General features: G+C 35.8%; 1 protein-coding gene across 2 annotated transcripts in view; it reads left to right on the top strand.

The window, feature by feature from the left end:
- GBE1 (1,4-alpha-glucan branching enzyme 1) overlaps positions 1 to 20,474 on the top strand; it is a 111,458-nt gene extending 90,984 nt beyond the window's left edge. Inside the window, exons 12-16 of one of the 2 annotated variants that reach the window (XM_018077075.2) lie at positions 2,859 to 3,043; positions 4,136 to 4,266; positions 10,070 to 10,187; positions 11,918 to 11,974; positions 18,468 to 20,474. In XM_018077075.2, coding sequence (XP_017932564.2) covers positions 2,859 to 3,043; positions 4,136 to 4,266; positions 10,070 to 10,187; positions 11,918 to 11,974; positions 18,468 to 18,524 — 548 coding nt within the window. In that variant the 3' untranslated portion in view covers positions 18,525 to 20,474. The remainder of the gene's footprint in view (positions 1 to 2,858; positions 3,044 to 4,135; positions 4,267 to 10,069; positions 10,188 to 11,917; positions 11,975 to 18,467) is intronic. The other variant, XM_018077076.2, reaches the window with a different exon arrangement.
- Positions 20,475 to 20,880: the final 406 nt, after the last annotated feature.

The raw sequence follows: 20,880 nt of genomic DNA, 5'->3' as shown, positions 1-20,880 counted from the left end.
AAAAAAAAAAAAACAAAAAACAAAAAACAAGGCAACAAAACACAGCATTGGAACAACACCAGTTACTGTGGTGGGGAAATAGGCAAAGCCAGTGGAGGAAGTATGCTCTGCTTACAGTGAAATAATCTATGGAAAAGATGTGCTAGTTTAGTCTAATTTATTTGCTATCTTCTCTTACTTATTTCCCCCATTTTTGTTTTGTTTTGTTTTGTTTTTTTCTTGAACAAATAGGTATGCTTTCCTTGGCTGTTGTTTCAAGATATGTATCATCTCTGACTTTCTGATATTTTTTCCTGTCTTTACCTGAGCTGTCTCATGTAGTGTATCTTTTCAATAGTGTGCAGATCACGAAAGAAGGTAATACCTTGCCCAGCTCTTCAGAGAATATTGAATTTGGTTAGATACAGTGTCTGTTTTGCAGTAATATCTTTCCTCATTTTCCAAACCGTATTGTTAGCACAGTTTAAGAGCTCAGTCCAGCATTATTCCAAGGTCATTTTGAAAGCCCTGCTGTGGTTCTGATTCTTTTATATTTGTCTCCAGTTCTGAGCTGAATATGAAATTTAGTGGTTTAGCTTTTGAATGAGAAATTTAATTTACAACCTGTCAACTCGTTTACAAAGCGGATACCACTCTGAAGGATTCTCCTAAACACATACATGAGGCTTTTCTCTTTTGTTCTCTGGTCATTTCTTTGTTCCTAGGAAGCATGGAATTACACAAAAATCACTGCAGAAGTATAAGTCCATTGTTGTCACTGCTCCAGGCCCTCCAGGCAGTGCAGGCTGGGTGAGACAGCAGAAGCATTGGGGCTGCACGTGCAGGGTATCCATCCAGGCAACACTTGCCTTCCCCCAGCATCCCTGCCCTTTGTCGGTCCACAAACCTCCAGTTCGTTGATAAAACTTGAGGAACAGCTTGTAGAAATGTTTTTCCTTACATATTTCCGGGTACACCATTATTGTCTCTGTTTTATGGTGAGGAGGTGTTGTGTAATCTCCAAAATGGTTTTCGTGAACCAGCTGTTCATAGGTTTTGAAATGAGCGTTTAACTTGACATATTTTGATCCTGTGTAAAATGAATCGTCCAGAATGACTGAGAGTCTGCCTGGCAGCGGGTTACAGCATGAGTTAGGATGATCAAATCCATTTGAATTTATCTCAGATTTAATAATGGCAATGTATAAACCGAGAAAAGTTTGGATACATGAAAATCACTCAAATACTGAGTCCCAAATGAGGTCTTGCTGTGAATCCTTAGCTTTGACAGCTGAGATTTGCTTTGGAGGTTCTATGTAAGAAAAGCTAATCTTTTTCTTGATTAAATGACAGTCTTTTTCCTTCTTTTTTAAAGGAGTGTAATCCAAGCCTGAATGAACCTTTGTCTTCAAGTGAAGTCTGCTCAGTAGTGTGGGCAAGATAATCAGGATGAGACTTATGAAGCATAGTGCTGTAAAAAACCAAATTGAAATATAATGGCATTTACACATGTGCAAAGGGACCTTAACTGATAGGCACACAGAGGGACACAGCACTCATCCCTCATCACAGCCTGAAATGTGTCTCTGGTGCTCGTGACAGTGTGTTATGTTTGGAAAAGGAGCTGCTCTTGTAAGGTTGCTGAATTGAGACATACTGTTGGATCCCCAAATAGTCACACCCCTTCAGTCACTGGTTTTCAGTATCAAATACTAAATGCATCATTGTGAAGCATTGTGCTTTACTGTCTGCTACCTAGGCTGCTGCTTGAACTGGAATGTCTTTTTGAATTTTTCTAGAACTGAGATTCAAGTCATCTTTTTTAATAGTTACTTTTTATATCACTGGAAAATATAATGAAAGTATTCATTGCCAAGATAAAAAGTCTTGAAAAGGTGGTCAAAGTGCGTGCAACTGGTCTTTTGATTGTTTGGAGTTCAATAGGTAAAATGGGAGGTTTCTCTCTCAATGGTTATGTGAATGGCAGCTCTGATTTCACAGAATCATGGAATGGGTCAGGTTGGAAAGGACCTCAGTGGGTCATCTGGTCCAACCTCCCTGCTCACGCAGGGTCATCCCAGAGCACATGGCACAGGTTTGCATCCAGATGGTTCCTGAATATCTCCAGAAAGGAGGCTACACACCCTCTCTGGGTGAGTGGTCACTTGCACAGTCAAGAAGTTCTTCCTCGTGTTCAGATGAAACTTCCTGTGCATCAGTTTTTTGCTGTTATCTCTCATTCTATTCCTTAGTGCCACCAAACAGAGCCTGATCCATCCTCTTGCCACTCTCCCTTTGGGTGCTGACAGACATTGATGAGGTCCCTTCTCAGTCATCTCTTCTCAAGGCTGAACAGGTCCAGCTCCCTCAGCCTTTCCCCGTGAGAGAGATGTTCCAGTCCCTTAATCATCCCTGCTGCCCTCCACTGGACCTGCTCCAGGAGCTCCATGTCTTTCTCGTACTCAGGAGCCCAGAACTGGACTCTAAACCAACAGATTTTTACTATTAAAGTGATGGGTTTAGGTTTCACAGTGACTGTAAAATTTGTAGCCCAGATGACTGAATTTGTCTTGCCTCTGTTGAGGGATGGGAATGGGAAATTTTTAAGCATGGTATGATAGCATGGAATTTATAGTTTATTCATTACTTTTTTCTTTCCCTGGAGTCCATGGATATTTTACTCTGGCCAAAACAAATCTGCTAACAAATGTGGAAGTTCTGAGAGACATATTAATAATAAAACTACTGGTTTATATAAAGAAACATATTGTTTGGAATTTCTAACTTGTGGAAAGTTATACATTAATATATTTTACTTCTACGGGTTTAGTGTATTTTTAGTGTGTAATTTCACAGATCCTTAATATTTTTAAATACAGGTAACGAATTTGGACATCCAGAATGGCTTGACTTCCCCAGAATAGGGAATAATGAGAGCTACCACTATGCCAGGAGACAGTTTAATCTTACTGAGGATGATCTTCTTCGCTATAAATTCCTAAATGCCTTTGATAGAGATATGAATAGATTGGAGGAAAGATTTGGCTGGCTTGCATCTCCCCAGGTAAGCTGTACAGACTAAATGATAAGTTCTAGTCACCATTTGGGTACATGTTCAGAATAACAGCAATACCAAATTTGCATGCAGAAATTTTAAACAGCACTTTATTATGCCTTGCTTAAGGCCTCACCATATATTTCAAGTTGTCAAAACATGGCACTGAAATATCTTCCACAGAGAATAGAAATCTGAAACAGTCTCCTCTTAGCTTCATAGCAAGGTCTTTTCCTATTATTTTTTCCTGTGTTTGTTTAGTAACTGTGGATTGGATAAAGCAGACAATGAAATTGTCCATAATCCAATCCAAGTGTTGCTTTGGGAAAGTGTAAGTTGTTCTGACAATACACTTTATAAAAATAATTACTCTGGTTCTGAGAAAAAACTGTCAGTAATAGTCTCCCACTCTTCAACTTACCTTTTTTGTATTTGCATTTTTTATTTAAGTGTACATTGTAACTTTTATGAAAGAAACTCGATTATTGTAATTTCTCAGTGTTTAATTATTTCATATTAGACATAATCCACTTTAAATAATTTTTTTTAAATTGATATCTAGTTATGGCTTTAGGAAATAGAAAAAAGGTGGTATGTGCAGCAGTTTAATGTGGCTTAGCAAAACTATTTCTGACAGAGGTTTCTAAAAAAACAAACAAAACCCCTTCATTTTCTAAGTTAATAACAGTAGGTGGGGTGCAGATCCCCATAACAAGTAGATTGAATATTTCATTTGATAAAAGGAATCCATTTTTTTACTGAAGGAGAGTGTGATAAAAAGACCATGTTATGAACCTCTGAGCAAGAATTTGTCAAGTGTTCTATGTCAGCCAGGTATCTACCTCTTTAATTTTTTATTACCTTATAAAAACTGTCAGCTACACTTTAGTAATTAAAACTTTAGACAACATTGCATAGGTAAACAATTTTGGTTTGCATGTTAACATCCATATCTTTGTTTTTAGAATCTCTAAGTGCGTTATTGAAATGAGATATGGAAACAGTGGGAGAGTTCTTGTTTTTGTTAATTCTGTTAGAAATTAAATATTTTAAACTTTTTTTGTTTGGTTTGTCTTTTTTTTTTTTTCCTTTCTTTCCCAGGCCTATGTGAGTGAAAAGCATGAAGGCAATAAGGTCATAGCATTTGAGAGAGCAAGGCTTGTTTTTATTTTTAACTTCCATCCATATCAAAGTTACGTGGACTACAGAGTGGGTATTGAAACTCCAGGAAAATATCCTTTTCTTTACCATTTTGCTTGTGCAGAAAAGTTTTAGAAGTTGGTTTTATTTCTCTTTTCTAATGCGAATGCAAACTGTAGTGAAAACGTAAGAAATTACTTGTCAGTATAATCTTGCTTTAGTTGTTTACAACAGAAAAGTAATTTAGAAATTTATCTTTTTTAATAAAAGATAGTTTTGAAGATAGCATGAGTAAAAAAATTGCAGTTTGAAGACTTGTGATTCCTTGCTTCCTGGAACTGTGTTGAGGCATCAAAAAGCAAGTAAACTTAAATGAAGTACAGAGAGTGACCACAGTAAGGTGATGCTGTGCACGCAGTCCCACAGGAAAATGCATCAGTGTAAACCTTCATCAGGAAGGGTGCACAGTTTCTGTTTTAAGACTGGGTGGACTGAAAATTTGCTCTTGGATCACCTAAGCAGTAAATGATTACTCTTGAGTAATTGGCTGGTTTTGCATTTGTGTCCAAATTCTTAGCATTGAGGAAGATTCAAAAAATTAATGCCGATTTACTGGAAGAATTTTGTTTCACAGAATTACAGGATATGCTGAATTGGAAGGGACCCACAAGGACCATCGAGTCCAACTCCTGTCATATACTGGTAAAGCAAGAAAAACAGTCATGGGGAAAAGTGGTTTCTTTGTGTTACACATTGCCATTTTTACATAGTGTAACATATCAAAGCATTTTAATCCTAGAGAGAAGGAACTCCAGAGTGCCCTGAATTTAGGGTGCTTAAGAACATTCAGGCAGTGATCTTTCCTCTCTAATGCCCTGTGACAGGACCTGAGGGAATACTGTGAAGCTGTGTAAGGGGAGGCTTGGTTAGATATTAGGAAAAGGTTAGGAAAAAACTGGACACTGGAACAGACTCCCCAGGGAAGTGGTCACAGCACCAAGCCTGGCAGAGTTCAAGTATTTGGACAATACTTTCAGGCACACAGTGTGATTCTTGGGATGTCCTATGCAAGGCCATAAGTTGGACTTTGATCCTTGTGGGTCTCTTCCAACTCAGCATATTCTATGATTCCATAATTTGAGGTCAGAGTTGTCCATAAGCAAATAGCCAGGCGAGGCTTGGGGTATCACAAATACTGTCATCAAAATGCAGCAAAAACATACTTAAGGAAAAAAAAAAAGCCACCACACATTAATTCAGGCTCTCTGACATTTACAACATGCACCTAGAGCTCCTAATGAGCACGTAAGGTCACTTAAATGAGTCACTGGTGTGCAATTGCTGAAGGCAAAGAAGCTGCTTCACAGACTACTTTGAAGTGCAGTTGTGTAACTGTCCCTGCCTGTTAGAATTCAGGGGGTATCTGGCACGTTGAGACAAAAAAACCCCTTAATTTGGGATCAGTCAAATGCTAAATTCTATCAAGGTAGTTGATACCTAAGGTTAATAGGTGTGAATGAGAAACACAGCATACTAATGTGGGAATGAATCTTTGATCTGCATGGGAAAAGGCACAGGTTTACAGCACTGTGAGTCAGTGTAACTAATATTAGAGTGGCATCTTCTATTGCCCAGTTTCTGTGTCGTTATGTGAAGGCAAAAGGAAAACATTTCTGTGCTTGTGCTGGAATTTTCCTTCATAAATTATGCTCTTTCAGAAGCCTTTTCACGAGAAACAGGCAGCTTGAACTAACAAATTATTTTGGCCTAATTTGCTTCAGTTTTGAGGTAGATGAATAATCAACATCTAGGTCAGCTGTCTCTAGTTCTCTGATTGTACATAAAACTTTGGATGTTAAAAGGAAAACCATTCATAAGTTTCCAGTTTTATGTTTTTAATACTGTGGGGTAGTGGTTGGGTTCCAAGGCCAGTCTGCAGTAAAAATTCAATACAGATACTTTCTTTGGATGGAGAAAGAACAGGAAAGAGGCTTAAAGTCTTCAGAAATCACTCCTTTTCCTTCCTTAAGGTCCTTAAGGTCCCACACTGTATATGTCTCCCCCCTTTATAAGCAAGGTTTGTTATCTTGGCACAAAAATAAATCTGTGTTTCATGTTTGATTACTAATCAATATGGATTTACCAATCTCTAAATTTGCATTTGGTTTAAGCAAAAGACATTCATATTTTGTTGAAGAAAAAAGCTACAGTACCCCCTTTCTCCTCAGTACATGTTCATGAGTTGAGTGCTAAATAGCTTCCTCTGTCTTCTAAATGTTCTGAGCTGAATTTCATCAGGACAAGGTGTTTAATTTCACTGCAAAATTCAACCAAATATCCTCAAATGCTTTCTGTCAATTAGTCTTCTCCAAAATTAGCAGTGTGTGGAGAGGAGAAACAGAGGTGCCCTTCGTCTTGAAATTAATTATGCTGGGTTTTTTTCAGTGAAATCCAAGAATTATTAAAAAAAAAATGGCCTAACCACTTTGGACTCTTTACAGTCCTACTTGAAAGTGCCTTTTCCTTCATTTTCCCTGTGTTTATGGGGCATTTAATAACCAATTTCTTACTTTCCTTAATGTGTCTTAATGCATACATTTTGTCCTTTTAGCTTCTGTATTAAATGTTTCAGCACAGTTTTTTATCTTTTTTTGCTCTGTACTTTTATCTTCATCCCATCTCTGTTGCCAGAACCATATCCTTTGCTTTTAGCCAAGCAATGGTAGCAAGAGATAAAGATGAAATCTTAATTAGGTAATCTTTTGTATATTGAAGTGCAGTGAGAAAATGAGAGCTGATTTACATGTGAATTTAAAAGAAAATAAATATTTACATGCACAACCATGCTGTAGTTGCACATCTGGAAATCACCAGAAAGACAGAAATATGGATGCTTATTTAGGCAACACATGTCATTGTACAATATACAGCAGTTCCTAATCCTGATTTTAAAACAGATTATGAAAGGATGGACATGAAACAATCAAGATCACCTGTAATCTTTTTTAATATCTTCCTGAGTCCTACTCAGTTGTGCCCAGGCTAAGTTGATGGATAATCTCTGTAACAGGGCAGTTGCATATAATACAGAGGTCCCAATCTATTTAATATTATTTGAATGTATTTGATTTGTGATAGATGTTTGGGTAAGCCAAACCAGACTGTAGAGAAAAGAGAAGTTTCTCTATAAATAGTCAATAAACCTGACATCATTTTACAGCTGGTCAGTAGAAATTCTTACCTCCTTTTCTCCAAAGCTTTAAATGAAGCTGAACCATCACCCCCTCAAATAGCACTTGGATTGTTTTATAAATATAAGGATTGAGGAACAAAATCCAAATTATCCTATTTTGTGATTTGCATTTACCCTGCAAATATGTTATTAAACATGCATAAGGTTACGTTAAAATTACACTAAAATATTTATTTCAAAATATTGTAAAACCATAATAATTCAGTAAGTAATATGGTAGATAATGTGTCAGCTTTTCTATTTGCAGCTCTATCCATACAAGAGTTCATGGATTTTGCTGCTCTCCTCCCCTGTATTGGGCAATAAATTTAGTTGGAGCACCAATCTGAACACAAATCAGGCTTTTTTTTTTTTCAACGAGAATACAGGTTAGTATTTCCAACAATCTGTCACTAAAACAAGAGAGCTCACTGCAAAAGGAAATACTTTTATTATGTGCTTAATTAAAATGCACAACTATTGTTTAATGTTTTAGTGAAAGTAGTCTTCAGAAAACCAGATGCTTGTAAAGTTCTGAAATGTGAAAAGTGACTTTTTTGTGAGGTTTTAAGTTGGAAGGCAAATGGGCATGTTTACCAAACTAGTTAATTCTTTTTCCAGCAAAATACCCAATTTGTGAGGATCTTAAAGTCCTTTGTTCAGGATCTGGTTAACAGTATTTACACTAAATATGCTATACATGTGCAAAGACACAGTGATATTAACTTTAGCATTGCTCTCTAGAAATACAGATACAATTTTATAAATTGTTTTTAAAGTACTGTAGCCATAACAATGGCATTTGCTGTAACTAGTTTTAAGAGAATCATTAAACATGTCAGGGCTTTCTGCAACATTGATAAATTATTGAATTTAATGTACAGTGTCAATCACAGAAGCAAGGAGTGAAATGCTTGACAGAGATATTCTCTTGCCATGTTAATAAAATATACAGAATATCATTTTATATATATAGGAATAGTAGCAGACATTGCTGATGCTAAAAGGACACTGAAGAGAGTGACTAGAAGTTGTAGCTTGTGGTTTTGTATGTTGTGCATTATAACAAAATGAATGGTAATTTGTATGTGTTTGTAAAATAGAGGGCAGAGGTGCATCTAAAAAAGCCATTGAGGACTAAAGTTGGCAAAGTAGAATTTTCCTAACTTATGGGTTTTTTTTAAAAAAAGGTAACAATCATGAAGATTTTGCCAGAGAATGTGGTGATCTTTGGGCACCTGCCCTGTAGAAATCAGAAACTAACTTAGCAGTTTTGGACCCTTCTCTCATTGTGCTGCAAATACTTGTGGGGAAGGGATTAGTTACCATTAGTGATCTGGTAGCTAATTGACAGCTTTGCTTTTTTCCCTCCTCTGCATCTGTTTTTCTTTGTTGCCTTTGTCAGCAAAACCTGTGCAATCTTTTATACTCAAGTGTCTCAGAGTAAATTTGCAGTTACTTTTGTGTTATGTCATGCTTCAGTCTCCCTTGTCACTGGAGATTTCAGTCAGTAAGGCTGGTGGCTGGGAAATTTCCCAGCTCATCTGAGAGTGAGTCGTGTAAAAAGACTGAAAAACAATTCTGTTAATAAAACATTTTTGAGCAGGTCTATTTTCCATCAGGTTGAGCAAACGCAGAAGGGCAAGAGCAGTTTAAGATCCGCTGACTTTAAAGGACTGTTCCTTCCTTCATGCCTAATCCTATTAAATACAAGCTGTAGGAAAATAAGATTCTTCCATGGCTTAGAATTGAGGAAGCAGACTGTGGATTTTGGAGCACTGTTATTTCCCTCTCTTTTTTGGGTGGTGGGGAGTAGAGATTGCTTTCTGTTGTAACTTCAGGAGGGAAAAGGTGCTTTAATTATGCCCAATCAAGAAACTAAAAGGCACTGAAATAATCATAAAATTAAAATATTCTATTTGTTGTTGTTCTAAATAAGAAGAAATTCACTTTTGAATGTGAGTTAGCTCTTTGTCTCCTCATTTATTCCCTTACGCTTTCTGATTTTATTCTTTCAACTTTATCTTTCATTATTTGCGAAATCTGTTTGAATCCTTTTAAGTATCTGTACAGATATTTAAACTCATTGTTACACTTCGTTAAATAGTTCACACCATTGTAACAACTGCAGTCAGAATGTTTATCTCTTAAAAAGTCTTCTATTAAATATACTTTATTTTTGTTCCTCTGTGCTATAAGAACTCTGACTCTTTTCCAGCAAACTCTCAAAGGAGTTATGGGGTTTTCTTATGTAAAATTACGTTTTTCTCATTGATCAGATTCTGACAGACCATAAAACGTTGCTGAATACGGTCACAATTATGTTGCTTCTTAAATGCAACTCAAATGCATCATTTTGTTTAATGGAACATTTTTTGACTAGTTCTTCACTTGAAGTGCTGGGCAGAGCTGCTGTGATGCTATAAACTTACATGGCAGATTGAGTTATTATACTAAAATTAAATTTTCAGGACAAAATGTGATACAACTTCTATATTTTTTTTTTTTGGTTTTCCACTCTTTTCTTAAATTTTATTATTGTTTGTGCTTTATATTGAGTATATTAGTTATATTAGTTACTCCAGTTCTTCTAGATTTTTTGCTTTGATTTCTTTCCCAGTTTAAAGTAACTTGGCATAGTTCCTTAACAGTTTTTTTTTTAAGTATAAAATCCTTCTGGATTCTGATGCTGGAGAATATGGAGGGCATCAAAGGCTGGACCACAATACAGAGTACTTCTCTGAAGAATTTCCTCACAATTATCGACCTCATTCAATTATGGTAAGCAAGATTTATTTTTTTTTAGTTCTACTTTCATCTGTGTAAGTTTTGCTTTTTTGTTTGCTTGTTTGTTTTTCACAAATATGGAGTCTATTCCAGTATTTTCGGGGGGTTGTAGTTTTAATTTATTTTCTGAAGTCAGCCTTTGTGTAAATACAGGAGAGATAACAATGTTATGGTTTGATTATAACTAACACTGTTAACTGATCTTTCTTTTTCAACACTACTTTTAAATTTCTGTGCACTCTTTTAGTGTCTGGCACACAGTGCTCCTTGCCAACATGCATGAAAGCCTACTGATATGCTTTTGAGTTGCCATTTTAATTATTATAATTTGCTTTATTTTCATGCCTAAGAAGCTCCATCTTCATGCTTGCTTTTGATTTAAAGCTCTGTAGAAACTGAATCTTGCTTGGCTTTCTTAAAGTCGTATTCTTAACTCCACAAATACAAGTTTGAGCAAATCATGCATTTCTCCTCCTCAGTTTACAGAAAAACCTTGCAAAATGAAACAGGATTTCTTGGTTCACATCAAGAATTTCAAGACTTTGCAGTCCTAAAGTGATATGAATAATGGATAAAGACTTTCCCACAAATCACTTGAGATGGAGTGGGAAGCACATCCTTGCATACAATTTCTGTTAGCTGAGATGATCACTAATAGAACTCTACCTTTCTTAACTACTCTTGAAATCAATCACCACAATTAACAATTTTAAAATGTCATTTTTCCTATTCTTTATGTATGTATACATATATGCACGTGTTTCCCACTCTTTGTAAGTTTTCACATATATGTATGTGGTTGTATGTTCACATGCACAAGAAAATAAGATGCAAAAAGGCTGTGAATTAAGGCAAGAGATCAGTGAAAAGATTCTGAAAATGCATATATCACTGAAAAGATTTTTATATCTAAAACATGTATATGGGTGAAGGGGTGTGTGTCTCCATGCATAGGTGCATTGATACATATAAACACTTATAAATAACTTACACTTGTAATCCTAGCCTACAAAAATGATTTGTGAGAGCCACTCCTCTTCCATGACAGAATGGAGACATGAATTTCTAGTGTCACTTCTTAACGTTTCTCATAAGATCTAAACTCCTGAGAATTATTGTCACTTTTGATCTCTCTCTTTCTTTCATTGCATTCAGAATATTGGCATTTCTTTCATTTGCTTGATTTAAAATATAGTTTCATTACATGAAAGAATTCTTGTGCTTTCGTTGTGCTTGGTGTAAAGGATCTTGGGAATATTTTGGGGTGGTTTTTTTTTTTTTTAAAGTGTATGCATGTGACAATGCCCTCAAAGTGTGGGTAAGTATTTGTGCTAATTTGCAGGCAAAGAAACGTGAGGTTATGTAGCAAATTAATGCCTCCAGAGTTCTTGCTTCATGTGTCCAATTCAAATACCTTGCCTTGGTGACTGGAGAGCATCTTCATTATCTACCACTAACTGAACTTTTGCGAGCCAATTAACAGGAATTTGGAATGTTCAGTTCACATTTAGCCTGTTAGATGGTGAGTGCAAGTCGTTGAAGACAGGGGGAAAAACAAACTGTGAAGATGCTGTTTGCCAGGAGCATGTGGAAGATAAGGCATGTGACAAACGAGGCAGCAAATGCACTTTTGCAGCATAAGCTGTGGCATGGCAATGGCAACCTGTAGGTTAGAAAGAAACCCAGCAAGGTGGGTCAGGTAAACTTTCTCTTGTGTCCTTCAGCAATTCAATTCACAGAGCACCTCCAGCGACCCCCCCAGAGGATGGCACCAAATAAAGGTAAAATACTCACAAAAGGACACAGAGTAAAAGTAAGCAAGTTGAAAAAATCTGGAAAACTGGACTAAATTCAGCAGGATAGATCTTCAGCTAAGAAAGAGCAAAGGTTCCAGTAAATGCCTCCAGCAGCTGTTTTGCAGTAAAACAGAGATGTTTTATTTTAAATAGCAATTTGCCTCCAAGTTCTTGGGTAATTTGTCCTGCTTGGGAGTTGCTTTAGTCTTAATAGCAGTTTCTAAAATCCAAGTAGAAGTCTTCCCTTCCAATTTCTTTTCAAAAAGCATATGATGCCACCCCAATAAACTCATAGAAGTTCTTTTCCTGCTGTTTAACAATTATTTTATTCTCTTTACACAATACATGAGACTTTAGTTTATTGCTTCAAAAATTCTAGCTCTTCCTCTACCACAAACTTCAAAGAAGTAATTTTTTAATGACAGATACACCTCCCTTAAGGTGTGTAAGTAAACATTGTCAGCAAAACATGCCCAGAGGGTTGTGACAAAATGAAATCACATGCAATAATTCTGTTTCTCAAGTCAAGCTTAAATAGCACACAAATGTGTTAAGAAAATAGAAGATGAAATGTGACAGGATTCATTCTGGAAACATCACCTAATAAAAGAAATATTCAAGGTGACATAGCAAAATCAGAAAAGAGAGATGTGAAATTCTTGGTGCAAAGAACCCTGGATGAAGAGGAAGCTTTTTTAAGCACTGCTAGGCCTTTCTCTGTACAATTTTCAGGCTTGTTTAGTGAAGCTCTAAAGGGCCAGATTTCAAAGTCATCAGACAAACCTTGAAAACTGCATAGAAAAATGCACAAAAAAGTTCTTTGTTGTATGACTTATGTAAATAATTATTATAATTTTTTTTCCATTTCACTGCTTGTTCTGTTCTTGGTTATTAACAAATGTATGAAATGTGCATAACTTTCCACATTATCAAACTTTCTAATAAGCTGTGAACCGTTCTGTCACTGTAAGAATAGATTCTTTTTAGCACAGCTTTATTTCTGTTTACATCTCCACTGTATTATTCTTATAATAGCTTTTTGGGGTATGTTTTATAAAAGATGTGTGCTTTTTTCAAGGCTTCTGTTTTTTATGTCTTATCATCTCTTTGTAAGATGTAAATTAAGTGCTGCACACACATTTCAACTCCAGTCAGATCCTAATGCCCCTTAAGGGATGAAGTAATTTGTTTAGTTACTTTGCTTTTATAGTTGGATGTGAAACTTAGATTTGGGGCAGGAGGAAGAAAAGCAATGATTTTTTTTATAACACGTGTCATTCAAAATATTTTGTTGGTCTTTTCTAAAGTCTCCAACTTGACTGAATTTTGCTGTAAAAAAGAACTAGATATCAATGTGTGTCCTAGTAAATTTTTTTTTGGATCACAGCAAAAGTTAGGATTTATGTGAAAATGGTGAGGTTTGTACTTCATGGACCAACAGACTTGAGTAATAAGAAGATTAAATGGAATATTACAGAGTATGTTGTGTCATTGGAAAAGTAGTATATGGTTTATCAAGAAATATAATTGTTTAACATAGTTCAAATTTAGGTTTACTTTTTCTGTCGTTCATTTCAGTTAGTTAAAAAACAAATACATGTCAAAGTATTCTTTTTCTCCTGTCTCCAGTGCTGTCTTTTTCTGATTATTTTTGGAATTCACTGATATAATCTTATCACATTAAATGAAATTGAAATTATATAGTTTATTTTAAGAGTATCTTTATTACAGGGTTGGGTTTTTAACCTTGAGTTTAATGTGTACTATTCAAGGTCAAAGTGCAACTTCCTGCCTCCTTGAGTCTATTGACAGATTAAAGTACTCACATAGAGTGAAATGATCTAAAAGCTTTTAGTGACCTTAGCTTTGAAAACTGATTTGAATAACTTTCACGATAAGGATTTATGTATTGAATTTTAAGGGTCTGATGTAATCTTTAACTGTTTTCTCCCCTGCCATGCACAGATATACAGATTAAATGAAAGAATGTTTGTAGCTAGAAACTTAACTGTTCTAACTGAGGGAATCAGCAAGACTTTATTACCAGAAAGGTCTTTTGTTATTTTTACCTCTTGATGATTAAGACTTATAGATTCATTTGCTCATCTTCATCGATCGTTTGGCTTCTTAAAACCACCAGCAAATGCAATGATTCCAAAGTTACTCTGTCGGTAATTTTGTTTCATCCTATCTTATTTTTCAGTCTACTTGTTTGTCAGGGGTTTTCGTTGTCTTTTTTTAAAAAGTACCCTTTCATAAACTGGAAAAAGAGTGCAGAAGATAATAGAGGAGGAATTCTGAGATACAGCCTGTGCAGTATATGGTCTTCTTTTACATAAATGAAGCAAGACAGTCTAAGAAATTATTTTCTGCATATTCATTCTGTTCAGCTGTAAAATTGAAAAAACAAATTGAAAGGCAGAACTTCACCTTATTTTAAGCATACCTCCTTTGTCATGTGCAATATCTAGCAAAATGATAACCAAAATGTCTGAGGTTTTGTATAGTAAATTATAGTCAAAAAGCAAAAGCTACCGTCTATTTTATTCATTGATGGTTAATTATATTCTCAGAATAGTGTCAGTGTCTGACAATTAGTAGTGATACAGAGACATGAGATTATCTAAAGCCCTCATTTTAATTAAAAGTTTGGAATAGTGCTGGCACAGACTCTTGTGACATTGCCTTCTGCATCTACCAGCTGCAATATGTGCTATCAAATATTTTTCTGCAGTGCCTGATCTAGCTCTGAGTTCTAGTAATTCTCCCATCTGTTACAAAATGACCTTGAAATTATTTTTAGGACTTGGTGTTTTCCAGTCCTGAAAGTAGGGTGAAGAGGAGTTCATTGGAGTTCCAGCCAATTTCAGTTGTGCTTGCAGCTGGTCCTGAATTAGTCTGACAGATCTGAAAGTTGCAGTTGTCATTTGCAGAACCTCTTGCTTGTGGGGTTTTAGATACATTTGGGCATTGCTGTGTCTTTTAGTCCTCTCCTAGAATATGTAAGGTGAGGTTTCTGCCTGTAGTCGCTGCTGTTCACAAGTGCTCCCTACACATGGTGTTCCTGTATTCTTCTTAGCTTTTTAATTGCTTTTTTTTCTTGAAATTATCTGGGTATTCACAGGGTATTCTGGGTATTAATATGAGTAATCATTTGGCTGAAAAGCATCTCATTTTTCTGGCCAGTAGTAGTACCAGTTTTTTTTCCCTGGTTTTGAATTAGCCATCATGAATAGACTATGATCTTAATAGAACTCCATATGTGTGTTGGTGGAAAAGAGGTTGATTATAATAAACCTCTTTTTGTTTTTTTTGTTTGTTTGTTTTGCCTCTGTGTGTGGCTATGCTATTTTAGTACCAGAAGCCTTAATCTTTGTGGGGTTTGCCTAGTTTCAGACAGTGTAACTTACTCATAGCCTAAATGGACATGCAGTATAAAAAAAGGTCAAAGGGGATAACAAAAAAAAGTTTTGTATTTGACTTATAAACAAGATTCCTATCCTCCATCATCCTCTCTGGTAGCACATCTGCTGGTGAAGTCAACCACAGTTACTCTACTTCATTCCTACCAAATATTCCATTGAGGAAAAAAGAATATTTCAATATTATTTGATGGCTAAATGTTTGAACGTTAACTTTGTCAAAAACTTCATCTTTAAAGCTGAGTCATCCTAACTGTCCCAAACAGACCTGATGTTTTCCAGTCTCCATATTCTAGTCCCCTATCAGAAAAGGCCTTATGAGGCTTCATATGTGTGTTTTTAGATGTCTTTATGGCTTCCTAAAATAGCAGATTTTATGTAACACCTTAGAGGACTTGAGGTAATAATTAAGCAATCGGTACAGAAAGTAGAGAGATGATTCACTGAGATATCTCAAGCCCTGAATAACCTGGATTGACTTCAGAGCTCAAGGAATCTGGGCCTCCTGAGGCCCTTTCCAACATGGGTGAGCCTGGAGGGGAGGAAAGCGCTGAGAAGGATGTTCAAGATGAACTGACAGCTTGAAACAGAAGAGAGCTTGTGAGGGTGGTTTGGCTGAATGATAGTCAAGACATGGGTTAGTTGAGATTACATTCTCTTTAGTACTCTGTTCTTTGGGCTTTCACTTCTGTCCACGTTCATCAAGTGAGCCTTGTGAAATGGTGAAGGAGACGTGAATGAGAAAAACCTTGTGATCAGAAGCAGCAGGTTAGAAGAGCAGAAATCAATAGAACTGAAGCAGGTAATTGGAAGTATATAATTCAGCAACAAAATAAACTTCTGAGACCCTCTTCCCAGGGTATGGGAAAAGTCAAAAATTGCACATCTCTCATAATGTCTCTTGCTGATGAATACTGAGATTTCCAATAATGGTTTTAATCAGGACACCTCTATGTACTTTTACTAATCTGTTTATAGATAGATCTATATCTCCCTCAGTCCATTACACAAATGTTCTGAGTTCTGTCTGTTCAAATAAATAATAAAGACCAGAGCACATTCACTGTTGTATTTCTTGAAATACCAGTGGGCTGGGAAGGAGAAATACTACCTATATATTTGTAACAGGAATTATCAAATACTTGTGTAGTATTTTTCCTTTCTAAAAAAATTTACACCAGTGTAATGAATAATTAATCATCTTATTTGTGATTATTAATCAATAATTAATATTTATTCATTGTTCATGCCTTAATTGTTGCTTTTTGTAGTAAACAGCCTTGGAGATGGTTGCACTGATCAACGAAATAAGTTGAGATTAGGAGATAGTGCCATATGTAGCTATTCTATGATTTAGCAAGGAGACCACCAAGACAAAAAAAAGACACTAAAATGCATATTGAATTTGCCTAGGTAAGGAAGAAACAGGTGACTAAAGTAATAAGCTGGCAGATACATACCTTCATGGCAAATGGAAAACATATCTGTCGTTAGTCTAAATACAGTCATCTGCACAAGTTCTGAAATTGTGCTTAAGCCAGTTTTAAAATTCTGATTGGCAGTGAAGTGGTTGGAGTGGGATGCTTCCACACTGCTCCCAGATCCTCTCTCAGCTGATGTAAATTGACTTTAATGGAGCTGGGCTAATTTACTCCTCCGAAGATCTGACATATTGACCAGAATATAATTGAGAATTGCTGTGTCCTGTATTAATGTTAATTTTTATTCCCTTAACTGAAGTAACATTTTGCAAATTCTCTGTTAGAAAACTTATTTCTGTTTGTTCCTTCTCACTTCTCACTTCATTTTTCAAACCCAGAGCGCTGAATTTCTCAATACACAATTTCAAAATCTCTCCTTCATCTATATGTTTTGAGGTAGCTGACTTCATTAGGTATTTCCTCTCCTGCACAGATTTATAGAAGCTATTTATCACTGAAACCTTAAGGGGAAATCATTATGTTCACTGCCTTTCAAGAAGCACTGGACGTAGCTCTGTCTGGTTCAATGAAGATCAGCTGTTCTTTTCCTTTTTCTCCTTTTCCTGAAGCTTTTTGCTTCATTGCTTTATTCTGTTTTGAAAACAATGAAAGCCTTTCATGCCATCAGGCTCTAGTTAGCAGATAACACAGCTGGAATTGCAGAATATTAGGCATTCCACAGGGATGAAGGGTAGCCTGAAAGAGGACGTTGTCAGAATGAAGCCAATAATCTTCAATCTTGTGTTACCTTTTATAATTGCATTTTTATTGACTTATTCAGAGAACACATTCATAGACTTGACAATTGATGGAGTACCATATATCAAGGTAATTGGGAGATAGTACATATCGGTCTTGTTTGCAGATTGTGACTCTACTCTGCTTGCAAGGAATGTCATGTAAAATATATTGCCACAAGTTCTTCTGTGTGATCTATGAGGAGTTTTTTGATTATATGTGTTTAGGTTTTTCTCATGGTATCCAGGAAAAAGGGCAAGAAAATGTGATAACTTAAGTGGTTAATTTTGATTCTGTCCGGTCTTGAAAGTGGGTTTTATTGTTGGGCCACTCACATTCCATAGGTGCCAAGAGTGAGAAGAATATGCTGCTGTGTCATGTTGCTGGTATTTACCTGTATGAAATGACATCACAGACCTTGGGGCAGCTTTAATTCACAGCAGAAGGGTGTTGTGAAACTTTGTCATTTGTCATCGTACGGTCTATTGACCCACATGCCCTCATGTTTTTGAAACCGGTCATTGTGAGTCAACGAGGCCCTCTACTGGTAACCACCTAAAATAGATCAAGGTAAAATACATGCATTAAAAAACAAAAAAAAAAAATAGAAAAGAGGTTGCAATCAAGCTGTCTTTTAAATTTTTAGGTTATCTCGTGTAATTCAAATGCTGGGGACTAAGCAGTCGTTCTTTAAAAATGTGATGACCCACAACAGTGCACAAATGACAGATTTTGAGCAGTTAATTCTTTTTTTAAACAAACTGTTATTTCAAAGTTGTCTCCTGTAAAGGTATATGCTTTTTTCAGCTAATCGTGTTCTTGTCATATTTTCACTAGGTGTACATTCCAAGCAGAGTGGCTCTTGTGCTTCAGAATATGGATATCCCAAAATGAAGTTCTCTGTAACTGCCACTGAAGAAGCAAGTCATAGAAGAAGTGCTGAAACACTGTGCTAGTACTAAGTATAACAAAACTTGCTCTAAGGAGGCTTTCTGAAACTGAGTATAGTAATATTAGGTGTTTAAAATGTAAGATTAATATTCACATATAATTGCAGAGCTCTTGACTTGCTAGATCCTCTTTTGAGGAAACTCTACAAAGAGGCAGAAAGGAAAATGTTGGGTTTGTAGTTCTAGTAGTACAAAATTACACTTAAGGTGTTGCAGAGCAGCAGGTATTCTCAATTAAACTGTTGTTTACAGAATTTTATCAGGAATAATAAGAGTGATCCTGCTCCAAAGTTTGTAATTTCTTGTGATCCTCATTTTGATAGTGAATTCAAATGTTCATTATATATGAATTCTTCTTACTAAAAGTAAGTAGTTTGCTTAAATAAAACAGAAGTTTTTGGCTAAAAGGCAGCCTTAATGGTTTGTGGGACCTAATTTGAGGCTCCTCTTCTTCAATGAAGTCCAGCATGAAATTAGAAATGTTTATCCAAATGGATGAGAAGGTCCTCTGAGAGTATCGTACTTTGCCATTTTCTATGTAATTAAAAATGCACAAATAATGCTGAACAGCAGAACGAGCCGGCCGATCGACTGGCGACCTGGCTGATGCTCTTGTGTGTGTTGCTTGTTTGCTTCCACCCAAATCACTTAGTTTGTCCATCTCACTTGCTACAGCTGGACAAAAATTTACACAACTATTTTATTTAGATCACTTAAATGTTCAGTGAGAAGTGTGTTTTGTTCTTACTGCAATGATACCACACTGGAAGATGTATTTAAAGTGTAGTTCTTCCCACTGGATTTATTCCACTGACATCAGGACCTTGCAACACTGATTTCACTACTTCCAGAAGCTGCCTTTCAGCTTGGAACATGATGATGTTCTTGCACTTTTATGACTTTTGAAACATTGCTTCTCATGAAGAAGCAGTCTCAAAATACAGTGATCAAATTAAGGTGTTTTTTTGATTAAAATTAAGATAGTTAATTATTGGAGTGCTGCTAAGATAATTCAAGTGAGTTCCTTCATGAGCTACAACTTTTTTTTGTAAAGAGTAAGATTTTGTATATTTGAAAATGTTGCAGAGTATTCTGGAAAATTAATACCAAATTAACGAGACATGCTTTATTTTGTTCCATTAATTTAAAAATTTGAATTGGTTCTGAAATGAATGTCTTTTGTACAAATCTGAATTTTCTAACTTTTAAAATAGCCAAAGAGGAAGATGTCCGTGACCATTTCCAAGTCATAATTTTACCCAGTTTCCTTTGTGAACCATTGTGTAAATTACTGAATAGTTGTGCCAACACTGAAAATCTATCCACAGTTCTTGGAATGCTTACTTGTGGCTTACTTCTTAAGCAAAATAAGGGATGGAATAATGCAGCATGATGGAAAACAGTCTTTTGCAGAGTTCACATTGAAAGGACTTTGTGAACATCCCCAGTCTGATATGTTCTGTGTGACAGAGAATCTTATATTGCAGTTGAGTACTCTAGGATCATGCTTCATTTTCCTCTACACCAGTTTGATCATTGTTTGGTTGTGGGCTAATAAAAGCATTCCTGTTACGCTATGACTTTAAATAAAATATACAGAACTGTTTTAGCAACTGGAACTGATTATCTTTGTTTCTTTTTTTCCCCAGATTGTTTTTCTTGTAGTGAAATAACGAGCAACTTCTAATACATGTTATATTTACATTGTATTGATCTAATATGTTTTATAGGGTGGTTTGTTTTTTTACTGGCACCAGTTCCAGGTTTCAAAATGTAATGCAAGGCAAGTGTCTGTGTCAAACCTTTTTTCAAGAGAAGGAATAAATGTATGATGTGAAGTATAAACTGTAAAATTACATGCAAAATAAACTCTGAGGAGGAGAAAATAAATTCATATACGGTTTCATTGCTTGTATTGTAAAACAATTGTACAGTAGTCTTAACACTGGAAGACAGATTAGATTTTACTCTGTCTTGAAATCAGGAACTTATCCTGGTCATAAATACTCTGAAACTGGTAGAATATTTGTCCTGTGCTCATTTTCTTCGATATAGTGATAGATTAATAAAAGCAAACTACAAAATGTGTAAACTGAACATGTAAATTCAAGAAATATAATAATTAGGGCTTTTTTGGAATCCACCTCTACGTTTCAATGGTGAGTGTACTCCTGCCTGTCTTGCAAGACTGGAATATTTTTCCTTGTAATACCCACGGAAAGCCAATTTCTTGCTCCTGCTCTTGGAATTTTTGACGGATTACGAAGAAAAATTCAGCTTTCACCTTGTATCTGGTGCCA

The sequence above is a fragment of the Manacus vitellinus genome, unplaced genomic scaffold (assembly GCF_001715985.3).
Source record: "Manacus vitellinus isolate BGI_N305 unplaced genomic scaffold, ASM171598v3 scaffold_35_pilon, whole genome shotgun sequence".
Taxonomy (NCBI): Eukaryota; Metazoa; Chordata; class Aves; order Passeriformes; family Pipridae; genus Manacus; species Manacus vitellinus.
Note: the sequence above shows the minus strand (reverse complement) of the source record. Positions and strands in the feature narration are given on the sequence as shown.